Source organism: Macrobrachium nipponense, chromosome 19 (assembly GCF_015104395.2).
Source record: "Macrobrachium nipponense isolate FS-2020 chromosome 19, ASM1510439v2, whole genome shotgun sequence".
Taxonomy (NCBI): Eukaryota; Metazoa; Arthropoda; class Malacostraca; order Decapoda; family Palaemonidae; genus Macrobrachium; species Macrobrachium nipponense.
Window position 1 is genome coordinate 33,477,590 of NC_061088.1, and position 13,776 is coordinate 33,491,365.

The 13,776-nt window shown below is 40.8% G+C and overlaps 1 protein-coding gene across 2 annotated transcripts in view; it reads left to right on the plus strand.

Moving 5' to 3' along the window:
* The window catches only part of LOC135215842 (gastrula zinc finger protein XlCGF8.2DB-like), a 174,217-nt gene extending 162,288 nt beyond the window's left edge, over nucleotides 1-11,929 (plus strand). The window contains exons 3-4 of one of the 2 annotated variants that reach the window (XM_064250798.1): nucleotides 9,259-9,425; nucleotides 9,677-11,929. In XM_064250798.1, the coding sequence (XP_064106868.1) occupies nucleotides 9,708-10,676 (969 nt within the window). In that variant the 5' untranslated portion in view covers nucleotides 9,259-9,425; nucleotides 9,677-9,707 and the 3' untranslated portion in view covers nucleotides 10,677-11,929. Of the gene's footprint in view, nucleotides 1-9,258 lie in introns of both variants that reach the window. The other variant, XM_064250805.1, reaches the window with a different exon arrangement.
* Nucleotides 11,930-13,776: the final 1,847 nt, after the last annotated feature.

Sequence of the window (13,776 nt, forward strand, 5' to 3'; positions counted from 1 at the left end):
GGTGTACCAATCGAAATGGGCCGTTTTCAGGAGATGGTGCAGGAAGAAGGTCATTTCCTCAACCACGACCTCTGTGAATCAGATAGCCGACTTCCTTTTTCATTTGAGGAAAGAGGAAAAGCTGGCAGTCCCAACGATTAAAGGTTATAGGAGTATGCTGTCAGCAGTCTTCAGACATAGAGGTTTGGATCTAGCGAACAACAAAGACCTTCACGATCTTTTAAGGTCTTTTGAAACCTCTAAAGTGGCTCAGCCAAAGCTGCCTTCCAGGAACTTGGACGTAGTTTTGAAGTTCCTGATGTCTAGTCCATTCGAACCTCTCCATTCTGCGACATTGAAGGATGTGACCAGAAATGCTATTTTCCTAACCACTCTGGCTACGGCGAAGAGAGTTAGTGAGATTCAAGCCATCAGCAATCATATAGGCTTTAAAGGACATAATGCTGTTTGTTCCTTAAGCCCTACGTTTTTAGCCAAGAATGAAAACCCGTCTAACCCTTGGCCCAAGACCTTTGAAATCAAGGGTATGGCAGAAATTCTTGGACAAGAGCCAGAGAGAGTCCTGTGCCCTGTCAGGGCTCTCAAGTTTTATCTAGATAAAACGAAGGGAAGTCGAGGTCCTTCGGACAATCTGTGGTGTTCGGTTAAGAGGCCAGACTTGCCTATGTCAAAGAACGCACTGGCGTTCTTCTTAAGGAATACCATTAAGGAAGCTCACGCGAACTGTCTAGACGGTGATCTGAAACTGTTTAAAGTAAATGCTCACGAGGTGAGGGCGATTGCAACCTAGGTGGCATTTCAAAAGAATATGGCATTCAGTGACATCCAAGCAACTTGGTGTTCGCTTTACACTACCTGAGAGAGGTGAAAACAACGTGTGAGAATTGCTGTTCGCTAGGGCCATACGTTTCCGCAGATACAATTTTGGGGGCAGGAAGTAGCACTCATCCTATCCTGTAGAAAATAGTTAGGAGGAGTTTTTTAATTTTATTGTGTTTATGGTTGTTGGGTCTTCCCAGTCTTTAGCTTAAGATAGGCTATCTTAACTTTGGCTAGTTTTGGTCAGGTGGTGGTTTATTGCGTCGTTGCCCTCATAGTATGGTCAAATGGTCTAGTCACATTGTGGTCACGCCCCTGTTGACAGATCATCTAGAACTCACCAGCTATATAGGTCACTACCTTGCTGGAGACTCTAGTAAAGCAGAAGCAGACTTGGATGACAAGTAATCACTAAGTCAGCTATGCTAACAGGTAAGGAACCAAGATGTCAATCATCTACATGTTTTTGTTTCCTAAATCCTATTCTGTCTCTTCCCACCTCCAAAGGTGGGATTCAGCTTTTTATATATCTGACAGGTAAGCTTCATGAACAAAATGATATTAAGATACAATAAAGTTTGTTCATACTTACCTGGCAGGTATATATATTCAAAGTGCCCACCCACCTCCCCTCAGGAGACAGTGGCACTAGAAAATCTGAATAGAAAATGGGAATGGTTCCTGATACCTGCCTCCCAGCGGCGGGAATGGGTACTAACCACCTGGCCTCCCACTACTTGTGTCGTAAGTTTTGAAATTCTGTTGGACTTCAGAGAATACAGTAATCCCTCGCTACTTCGCGCCTCAAGTTTCGCGCCCTTGCATCGCGGATTTTTCAAAAATTTTCATCAAAAATTCAAAGTTGAGAAAAAATGGCGCTGGCGCTAACAGAAGGCAGTGAGAGTACATTAGAACATCAGGTATCAACACGGAGATGGCGCATAACTCAAAATCCACCTCTCTGATTCGCTGGCCATCTTGGCTCCTGAATCTCGTAAGCTGATTGGCCTAGCCGCCGAGACGCGTTACCCAATATCTCTCCCTGCTAAGCACCCAGCGAAGGAAGACCGCATTCATTGTTCTCTCGCGCTCATGTCGCTACTCTTGCCGCGTGAAAGTTTTAGCTGTTCTTTTGTGCTTTTTTGTGCAAAATAGTGCTTGTGACGCCCTTGAAAATGGCTCCTAAACGTCCTACACCCTCTACATCCTCTGGTAAACCCAAGAAGAAGAGAAAAATGATGACGGTGAATGAGAAAGTGAAATTATTGGACATGCTTAAGGCAGGCAGTAGCTATGCGTCTGTTGCCAACATGTACGGACTGAATGAATCAACGGTTCGCTACATGAAAAAGGACGAATTAAAAATCCGTAAAACTGCCTCAATAACATTCTCCAAGGACACTAAGCACGTTGTGACTCCTCGTAATAAGAGGATTGTGCAAATGGAGACTGCGTTATCAGTGTGGATAACGGACTGTATACTACGCATTTAAAAAATAGGGGGGACCCTACTTCGCGGTTTTTCACTTATCGCAGTCGGTTCTGGTCCCCATTAATAGCGATAGGTGAGGGATTACTGTACAGCTATATATATCTCTGCCAGGTAAGTATGAACAAACTTTATTGTATCATAACAATATCATTTTTTGTGATAAAACTAATAAAAAAACCAAGTATGAAAATTTTTAGTGGGTTTGTCTTGAGTTTTTACTAACAAAATAGGCTTTTTTTAGCATTTTTATAGGGGTTCCAAACATTCGCGGGTTCTAACTATTAACGAGGGGTCTGGTACGCATCCCCCGCGAATACAGAAGGACTGCTGTAAGAGGAACTCTATAGAGTCTACTCCCCAAAGTTCTGAGAGACTGTTTTAGATTCAATCTTAGGATCTTACTGAACACATGTCATCTGTTCTCTGTTCAGGATGGATAGCACCAAGAAGTTTGAAGACCTCTCCAGTGCTACTGTTGTGTGAACAACCAGTTCAGCTTGAACTACAGGTGGTCCCTGGTTATCGGCTGTTTCGCTCTATGGTGCTTTGGTTTTATGGCAGTTTTTAAAAATATTCAATAAAAAATAAGGTTTCATATGGCGCCACATTCGGTTATCGGCGCGATAAGCTGTTATGGCACACCATAGTGGTTATCGGGGTGCCATAAAGTGAAAATCGCCATTAAGCGAAGCATGAAAGTATAAGGAAGTAAAACATACTTATGGTACTGAGACACTTATGGCACTTTTATGGTGCCAATAACCGCTTATCGGCACCATAAGAGCACCATAAGCATGTTTTACTCCCTTAGACTTTCATGCTTGGCTTAATGGCGATTTTTGCTTTATGGCGCCCAGCCAGGAACGGAACCCCTGCCGATAATCAGGGACCACCTGCAGTCATCTTCGGTACCCTGTTATCCCCTTAGAAGTCTTCCTTTGGGACCTTCACCTTCGCCATCTCCATTATAGAATAAAGGAGGTCCGCTTCCAGTCCTTATTCTTGTTTCTTGAATGCATCGTCAGAGTAACAGACACATATCTGTAAGTTAATTCCTCTGGTATGTGACCGAGGCGAATAGTACCCTCTCTTAATTAACCTGAAACTCTGGACAGCCTTTCAAGCCTCACAAGAGTTTTCGATTTTGATTTTGAGATAACTATACTCTGTTTTTTCCATCTGTCCACCCACCTGGGTGTTTGCGTATGGTAACACTGCGTCCTGGGCTTTAGATAGTACTTACGCTATGTGTAAGTTTTAGGTAAATAAAAGGATATCTGGGTGTACATTTGCAACTGAAAAGTGTTTTAATAATTTACTGTATACGAATTACACCGTTGATATTCGAAATAGAGTATTGTTATTATTGTTGAATGTAAGCTGAATGTAACCATCTAAAGCCTGGGACGCAGTGTTACCATATGCGAATACCACAGGCGGATGGACAGATGGAAAAAAACTGAGTATAGTGGTATTATTTGCCAACAGCACCACAACATTTGCTTTATCTCCGAACAAGAGTTTCTTCCACTCCCATTTCAGTTAAAATGCAGATGCTCGAGTGTATCGTTTTTGCTCTCGATGCTTCTAAGCTGAGAGCATTCTAACATGGAATGCAATACCAGGCAACTCAGTATAAGTAGTCGAGTGAGGGGCAGAGTACTGCCTTCTCTCCAAGATTCTGTGTATTCTAGTATTGTTTCTCCTCTATCGAGGATTAACTCGCAACATCATTGGGGTTTGTTCTCAGAGTCACCCTTCAAAGGGCTGGTGTCATATGACTATGTCTCCGATGTGCAATCGTTCAGCATTTGTTGGCAAGTCTGAATCCTTCATGGTCCCCTGCGCTTTGGACTTTGTATTGGTTTTATTGGTGTGTTGCTGTACCTATGAAGGATTGGCACCCTTCATTGAATGTCAATACCTTTATCCACTGCTGACTTCCAATGCAGAAGTGTTTAATGACACGTTTTCCTCAGAGTCCTATGAGATCGGGAGAAAATCTTCTCCAGTAGGATACTTCCACTGTACACTCTCAGAGCAGTGCCAGTGGCTAGGTACTTTTCATCACTCCGAAGAGTATGTTGGACCAGAATATAGAGGTGGTCTCATTATGACCACATTTATATCTTTCTTCCTTCGGGACTACTCACAGGTCCTTGGAACTTCTTTTCCTTGGGCCGGTGGTGAATGCTCACAAGTTGTGTTTGCTTACCCAGGTCCTTCAAGAGGACAAGTTGCATCTTGCCTATGGTGTGTGGTTCTAGGGGTAAGAAGGATGGGAGAGTGACTGGCTTCTCCACCTTCCTCTTCTCATTCACTGTTCCCAAGTCATTAGGAGATTGGAGATCTGCTCTGGACGTCAAGTGCTCTGAATTTCTTTTGTGCAGACAAGGAAGTTCAAAATGCAGACAAACCATTCAGTTCTCTCTGCTATTTGCCAAGGAGACTGAATGGTATCTATTGGCATGAAGGATGTTTACTTCCATTTCCCAATATGCCCAAATTAGAGGAAGCATCTGAGGTTTGTGTTCCAGGACAGAGTCTCCCAATTTCAGGCTCTGTGCTTTGGTCTCTCCACAGCCCCTCAAGACTTCACCCAAGTACTTGCCCCTCTATTGCAATGGCTTCACCTGATTGGCATCAGGGTTTGTTTATAACTAGACAACTGGCTACTACAGTCGTCATCCAGGACAAAATGTATGGAGGGCCTTTAGGAAACTCTTCAGCTGGCCTGGGATTTGTTCATTATAATATATCTACAAAAATTCCAATTAGCCCCAACTCAATCTGTAGTCTGTTGAGGGATGAGGAAAGACTCAGAGTTTTTGTGTTTTTCCATCCTGCAAGAGAGCACAGTCATGCATACAAAAACTCCAATACTTTCTCGCTCTCCAGTCCTGCTCAGCCGAAGCATGGATTAGCCTCTTGGCATCCTCTCTTTCATCAACATGTTTGTCCTTGTAGGCAAACGACATGCAAGACCTTAGCAATTCTTCCTGAAGTCCAGTTGGAGCAGGAAAGGACTACTAGATTCATTTATCTTCCCCATAACTCTGAAAATAAAAGAAGACCCTCAATGGTGGCTCAAAGAAGTGAGATTTCTTGTAGGATGTGGTCTCTTCAGCTAGATGAATCTTTTCCTTGTGTGAAGCAGCCAAGGATCTTTTCTGTACCAACAACAACCATACCCAGATTCTTACTCGCTTTGTTTAGGGCAAATTGAATGTTCTGGCAGATGAGGTGAGTCATTGCAAACAGGTTTTACCCACAGAATGGTCACTGAATCCACAGGTATGCACTGACCTGCAGAAATGGTGTGGAAAACCGTTGATAGACCTGTTTGCAATATTGAGGAATCATTACTTCTGTATTGTTCCCCTGCCCTGGACCCTCGGGCTTGAGCAACGGATGTTATGCTCCAGGATTGTTCGGATCTGGAGATTTATGCTTTTCCACCATTCAGTCTAGTGACGGGAGTCATAAACAAATTCTGATCTCACCACAACACATCAGTGATCCTTGTTGCTCCATTTTTGACCTCTTAGAAGTTCTGACAAACTTCCCAAGGCTCATTCCACAGAAACGAAGTCTGCTCAAACAACCCCATTTCAACCGTTTCCATCAAGGCTTATCACTCTTGCTCTGACGGGCTTCAGACTGTCAAGAAGCTTGTCATAGCAAAAGGTTTTTCAAGAGTGTAGAAGTGACTCTTCTACCAAAGTCTACCAGGCTAAGTGGGCAGTATTTCACAGATGGCGCAGATGTAGCATCTCTTCTTCTGAAACATGTGCAGCCCAACTAGCAGAATTTTTACTTTCATGAAGACTTCTTGAGGTTTAACGAGATCTGCAATCAAAGGCTACAGATCTATGCTGAATTCAGTATTCAGGCATAGAGGTTTAGATCTAGCTACAAGTCAGGAATTATTTGATTTAATTAAGTCTTTTGATACCTTGAAGCAGAATGTGCAAACCTTAGTTTTTTGGAACTTGAATGTCATGTTATGCTGGCTATCAGGTCCCCATTTGAGCCACTTCACACTTCATCATTCAGAGATTTGTCTTGGAAAACTTTTTCTGGTTGCTTTGGCCACAGCTGAAAGGATCAGTGAGCTACAAGTTCTGTATAAGCAAGTTGGTTTCTCTGAAGGAGATGCGGTATGTATGTTCATCCTGGGGTTCTTAGCAAAAAACAAAAGAGAGAGTGTTATGCCCAGCCAGAGCTTTAACGCACTATCTCGAAAGAACCAAGATCAGAGATTTTGATAACCTCTGGTGTTCAATTAAAAACCCAATACGTCCTCTGTTCAAGAATGTTCCGCCATTCTTACCAAGAGATGTAATTATTGGATATTCAGGAAGATGCCTTACCTTTGTTTAAGGTGAAACCCCACAACATATGTGTGGTAGCCACATCGTTGGATTTTAAGTGCATTCTCTCCCTATCTGCAATTATCCATTCGACTTATTGGAAGTGTCAATCAATGTTTGCCGACCACTATTTACGCGATGTAGAAACTTTATTCAAAGACTACAGTACTCTAGGTCCTTTTTCCGTGATTGGCTTGGTACTAGGGAATGAGGGGTAGGAGTACTACTACTATTTCCTCTTATCTCCTCGCCTTGATTAAGGCCATCGAGTTTTGGGAAGCCTGGGGGTAGGTATGTGGAGTACCCCACCAGCCATTTCTTTTAAATGGATGGGTATTGTTTTTAATTTGGTGTGCAGGTAACAAGGGTTTTGTATGGTTATTTTGGTTTTTTCCGTATCACAACCAGGGCAAAGGCTCTTAGTTTTTGTTTTGCTTTGGCAGTCATCGTAGTACGCCTTGGCTACAAAGTTCCCAATACAGTAGGGACAACTGACATTATGGTCATGTCCCTACAGGTCGAGATGTGTCACAGCCTGAGGCAGTATCTTCCTGCTGTAGCTCTCTCACCAAGGAAGGTTACAACAAGAATTTCCACAATGCTAACTTTTTATATACTATTTCAAATTCATTTTCATTTATAAATTATTTTCTGGGCTAGCCGTGTCGCTCCCGTGAAATATGTCTGCTTTAGCACTATTTCTAGTAAAATATTGCTATAATACCAGAGAACTGAAACTAAAATTGGACATGTCAGAAGCCTCTGACCTCGCTCACCTATATAAAAGGTGTCGGTATAAAACTGGGGCGAGTGTTAAACACTACCACAGCAACCCCTCCAATTAGCCTTTTCCTCATCAAAAGACCCTAAATACGGGAGCCGACCCATAGGTCACACCTAGCTCACCCCGTTGAAAGGCGGCTGTGACGTCATACTTTTCGATAGCCATTCCGTGTTCACACGTTCGAATATTACTATTTGTTCTTTTATTTTTATTCTGGTTACGGATCGTCATCTACCTCTTCACCCAAGTTAAGTACTGGTTCCGCCCTTTTTCAATATTTAGGGAGTGAATTTGCCTATCGTTTTGTTGGCCTTTATTTAGGATTTTATTAGGCGTCACTTTTAAATAGGGGCGGGCGGCAAGTCGCCTTTACGGCTTACCCTTGAATTGTACCGATTTACGCTTGAATTGTACCGACTTCGAGTAGTCTTCCTCTCTGCTTGTAACATGTGATATTTCAGTACATGTATGTATGTATATATGTATATATATGTGTATATATATATATATATATATATATATATCTTATATATATATAGTATGTATATATTTATTATTTATTCTTGGGTGGCAGTTTTTAGTCGATCCGATTTCCATTTATGTTTTGTTATTTTCATTATTTTCACGTTTTTCACGGGGGTCTTCTTTTCTTTCGAGCACGTTTCTTTGTTTCGTGCTTCGCCGTTTATCCACCGTCCTATTCATTCAAGAATTTTCCCTTTTTTCTTTTCGTCAGCTTGCCGTTTTCTTATCGTTTTGTCAGTAAGCAAGTAGTTTTTCCCCTTTTGCGCCCACTGTTATCGAGTGGCCTTCATTGCGTTTTATATTTTACGACAGTTTATTTCATTTCCCCCGTGTTAAAGCATGATTTTCTTTTAGCTTTAAGTAATTGATTTTATTTTGTCTATGTATATTTTGGATGTTAGGTCGGTTAGCCTACATAGGCTATGCCTGCGTTTTCCTCGTAATCTTTTATTTGCGAGGATACGCTGATCACGTGATCGTCACCCCATCAGCCCTCCTTCCCATTTATAGTAGTGTATGTCCATGATTCCCACCTCCTGTCAGTGTGGGATTTAGGTATGTAATGACTTGGTAAGTTAAATTTATAAAAATGACATTTTTACAACAAAATAGAGTTTATATATACGTACCAAGTCATTACACGATTGGAGCCATCGTGCCTCCCCACGCATGGAAATAGAGCTTAAACGCTTTGAGCTCTTCAGCTATGTTGTACCTCTACGTACTTCCCCAGAAATGGGCAGGGCACTTACCTGCACCAAAACGAGAGGGCCACAGCAAATTTCAAATCGAATGCTGCTGTTAAGTAGGAAACTTGGTTCATGGCAATCCGGTTTGATGGCGCTTGTCTAGTGCCGTAAAGTCCGCGATGTATGGCGCCATAACGCGCCACATTTCAGTTATTGGCACCATAAGGCACAGGTAATAGAGTCATGGTTTCCATAACATGCCTAACAGAGGCGCCATTAAGTGGATATCGGTGCCATCAGTCACAGTTTCAGTTAATGGCAGTTTTCGCTTATCAGTCTCCCCCCCCTCCCCAGAACGGAACCCCTGCCGATGACCAGTGACTGCCTGTAATAGCTATGTGATTACTTGCTAAGTATGTACGTATATATAAAATCTTACTTTATTATAAAATGTCCTTTTAGGAAACACAGAGAGGCATGTTACTGATAGGCAGCACTTGAAGTGACAATACTTACCATATATTTCAGAATACAAATTTCCTTTTTTTTTTATAGGATTTGTTTCATCTTTTTCAGGCTTCTTTTGATCATCTGTAGCTGTAAACTGAAAATTGAGTGAAGCCTGGTTGTCCACGTATTTAACGTTGCCAAAGCTGAAGTTTGGTCAGAGGCAGAAAGTATTGGAAACCTACTGAATGATGGAGGAAAAGCAACAAGGATGTTCTGTATGGTGAATTTTATTAGTAAGTTTATACTGTAGTTATGTGGAGATATTTAATGATTTTTTAATGGAAATTTGTTTTTTGTATTGCTCAGCTATTTCCATAACATGTTATTATGCAGTGAAACATTCCAGTGTACTGTACCAGCATCAAAGTAAAATTATTTTCATACACTAACAACTCCCTACATGCTCTGTAGGGGTCATTGTTGACTGATATGTGATGCTGCCCCATAGAAGTCAGGAGTGGCTTTAAGTATAACTCATTTTCAGATACTTATAATATACCATAAGGTGAAACAAAATGATGAGTACTGCTACTACAACAGAGTTAAGAGTCATCGGTATGGATGAGCGCAGTGAGGAAAAGAAGTATGAGTGTATGGTCTGCCATAAGAGATTCACTCGAAAGGACACCCTAAACAGTCACATGAAACTGCATAGTGGAGAGAAGAAATTTGAGTGTCTGACATGTGGCAGGAAATTCCGGAGGAAAGACACATTGACTTGTCACATGAGGGTTCATAGCAATGAAAAGAATTTTGAATGTGTCATTTGTCACAAGAGATTTAATCGCAAAGACATTCTCAACAGCCACATGAATGTGCACAGTGATGAAAAAAATTATGAGTGTTTTTTATGCCTGAGGAGGTTCACTCGTAGAGATACGCTAACTTGTCATATGAATGTTCATAGGGAAAAGAAATTTGAATGTGTTGTTTGCAACAAGAAATTTAGCCGTAAAGATACTCTCAGTAGCCACATGAACATGCATGATGATAATGCAAAATATGCGTGTTGTGTTTGTCGTAAGAGGTTTACCAGAAATAGTAGCCTTGTTAAGCATATGCGTTCACATGTGAAGGAAATTGTGAAGGATATCTCATACCAGTGTAATGTGTGCAATGAAATGTATATGTCAGAGACTGATCTGGAGCAGCATATCATGAGTCATAGTGAAATCTGTAATAAGATTGAGGTTCTCTCTTCAGAACTACCTCAGCATAGTGTTAGCCACATTGTTGATCCACAGAGTGAAACTGGAAAAGTGGCAACAGAACTCCAACCCCATAGCATTAGCCATAATGTGGAATTAGACCATGAAATGCCATTTGAAGTTGAAGTCAATCCATTTTTGTTCATGGAAGATGAGGCAGAAGTGTGCAGTTATGATGATACACAGGTGAAAATTGAGATAACAACCAATAAGAATCCAGAGTCCTTTTTGAGCAGAGAAGCAGTAAGTACAGCTCAAATAACCTCAGGCCTGTAACACAGATTGATTTCCTAATTTTTTTGAGTTATAGCCTGGGAGGAGCTTTTCAGGTTGCTGGAGGAGGGAACTGGTTTTAAGGTGAATGTGTATTTTAAAAATGATTATTTTGTTGTTTTAGTCCTGTTCCAGTGTTCAGTACATGAATTTATTATGTTTTTGCAGGATTTACACATGTAAATGGTTGTTTAAAGTTCTCAACTGTATGGATCTCAAAAGTATTAGAGTATTAGGTAACCAGTTAGCACTGGCAACTTTGAAAGCTTAAAATTTTCATTCTAATACAGTTTTAATACATATCTGAATCTGAATACAGTTTTTAATACATTTCTGAATCTGTCAGTGAAATTTGTACTTGAAGAAGAGAAGACTTCATTATAGTCGTTAGTTTTACTTATTCATAACTAGGATTTTTATCAGTGTGAATGTTATTTAGTGCTTAAAGTTGCAGATATTCATTACAGTTTGGAATGCGAGGCATATACATTCTTGGTATGAAATGGTTTGTATATGTAAGCAAAAGAAGACTTAGCCAATAGAGCAACCAGATTACATGTCATCATTTTTTAATTGTAGATCCCTTTGATTGTAAACTCAGTACGTACAGTAATTATAAATATAAAAGTGAGAAATTTGGTATGTGAATAATGATTGAAAAATCATAGATGCAAAGATCAAGGGAAGGTCAATACGAAAATACCTAAATTACAAAAATATCTATTTTACCTCTGCCAGATGGTGGAAGAAATGAGGTGATGTAGTGAATGTAATTGTCCAACAGGTCCTCTGGGAAATTGTAATTGAAAGACTGTTGATAATACTATTTGGAGTGTAAGTGTTGGGTAATAAGTATTACAAAGTCTGTTTTGCGGGGTAAGTGGAGTTAAGTTTGTTACTATGGTAGTATTTATATACTAACTACAATTTGATATATCAAAAAAGGAAATCAACTTTCACAAATGTTATCATGAAATGATGACATTAATCGCAGTTGGTGCATAATAAATTAAATTTGGGTTTATTTGTACTATTTAGATATGTAGTCAATATCAACTGAATGTAACTATATATATATATAATGAAATGCAATAAAGTTTGAGATAAATAATATGATGCATTGAGTTGCAGTAGCTGAGTTGTATGATTGCAGTATCATGTATACAGTGAAAATGTATTCTGAACACTTGTTTATGTTTGTTAGATTAGAAAAATTGTAGTGTGAAAGCCTCTTTTAAAATACAGATCATACCTTTTCTTGTTACTTACTCTCCCACTTCACATATATAAAACCACCATTTTACTGAAGAGATCAGGGCAGGTTAGGTAGCATCCTCAGTTGTTTAATATCTCCTCAATTCATGTATGACGAATAAGTTTGGTCACTAGGGTTGGTGTTTGTGACCGTTGGTCTGGACACCTCGACGTTTCAAAAAATTGTTCAATCTAGTAAGACGGTTGGGTTAGTCCTTTGTACCCAAACACCGAAGCTGTTACTATTCAGCTGTCTTATGGACAGCTGGCATAACAGCCATCAGCCATACCACATTGAAAACACTGATTCTTGTTCCGTCAGCGAAGTTCAGCAATGATTGGGTAATGGTCAGTACTTGAATAGGTGACCTCCTGGGAACACTGGATGCTGTTGACGTCTAGATGTCTTTCGCATCAATGGTTAGAAACGTTGGGGCTAGTCAGTACTTGGATAAGTGACCTCCTAGGAACTCCAGGTGCTGCTGGTGTCTAGATGCCGTTTGCATCCGTGATTCAAGTGGGGCATAGGACTTCCTGTCGTTCTGCCTGATTTGTCAGGATATCAACAGTGTATGAACATTCCATTTCTAAGGCCCCTAAAAGCTACCAAGTGTCCGACAGCCTTTTGCATTACCACTTCGGACTTCACCTCCAAACTAAATGCCAACAACATGTTTTCGATTCCAACTTGACCGAGAGGTGGTGTCCAGAAGCTCCATTTCTTTTCACTCTATGTATGATCAAATGGACGTAGTACTCCACAGCTGACGTGGGCAGCATATGTTTCAGGTGAGATTTCTTAGGGCTAGGGGCATTGGTCTGCCCCTAGTATTCAGGAAGAATTTGTTGGACATGTACCAAGGATGGGGATGCAGTCACAACAGACCACATTTGCTTCCTCTTTACCTTTGGGATGTTGCCCATAGATCCTTAGACTCCTTTTTCCTTGGGTTCTGTGGTGGCTGCTCAACAGTCGTTTAGATCATCCAGCCTATCTTCAAATCAGTGACGTTACCTTCCATTTATTCGAAGGCCCAGAAGTGTGGTAGTTGAACATCACACATGTTCAACAGATCAGAGGCATGTGTCTCCTTCCTGTGATTTTACATGACCTAGACATAGGCACCAGGTGAGGCAAACTAGTACTTGTCAGTTCCTCCCACCAAGGAGTAAGTCTCCCCTATGTAAAGACTGAGTGGTTGTATTCGTGTAGGAACAAATGGCAAGTTTGTAAAGTAATTAGAATTTTTCATAACATACAAACCTGAGGTCTTTCCATAAAGGCCCACCTCTTGCCACCCCTCATGCAGCTTCCTAGGCCAAAAGGTAATGTGAATGCCTGCCAACTGGATGGAGGGGCTCACTCTCCTTCCATCAATAGTCACCTATCAATATCCACCTTATTTTAAGTTAAATGATCGGCTCCGGCTTTCACTGAAAGTAAATCCCTTATGTAAAGGTTTATATGTTAGGAAAAACGGAAATTGCTTAAAAAATTTGGCATGTTTGAGGTAAGTGTCAAAGAACAATAAATATATTGTCCTCCAAATATCACCAAATCATGACATGAGCTACCATGAATCAGTTCTCCTTCGGGCTGCAAATCGCCATCAAAGTCATGCGGTCAAATCAAGATGAACCTATGTCTAACATACTTGTCATGCAACATGTACCACATAGTAATTGCTTCTTTTGCTCAGTGCCCTGTGTGTACTAAGGATCCCTCTTGCCACAGGTATAACATGGGTGTATTGTGAAGGTTTCAAGTAATAATGACACAAATGGGATGAAGAAAATAAGTATGAAAGGTTTCAGGAAATGGGGGCAGACCATGCACTCATGTTCCATA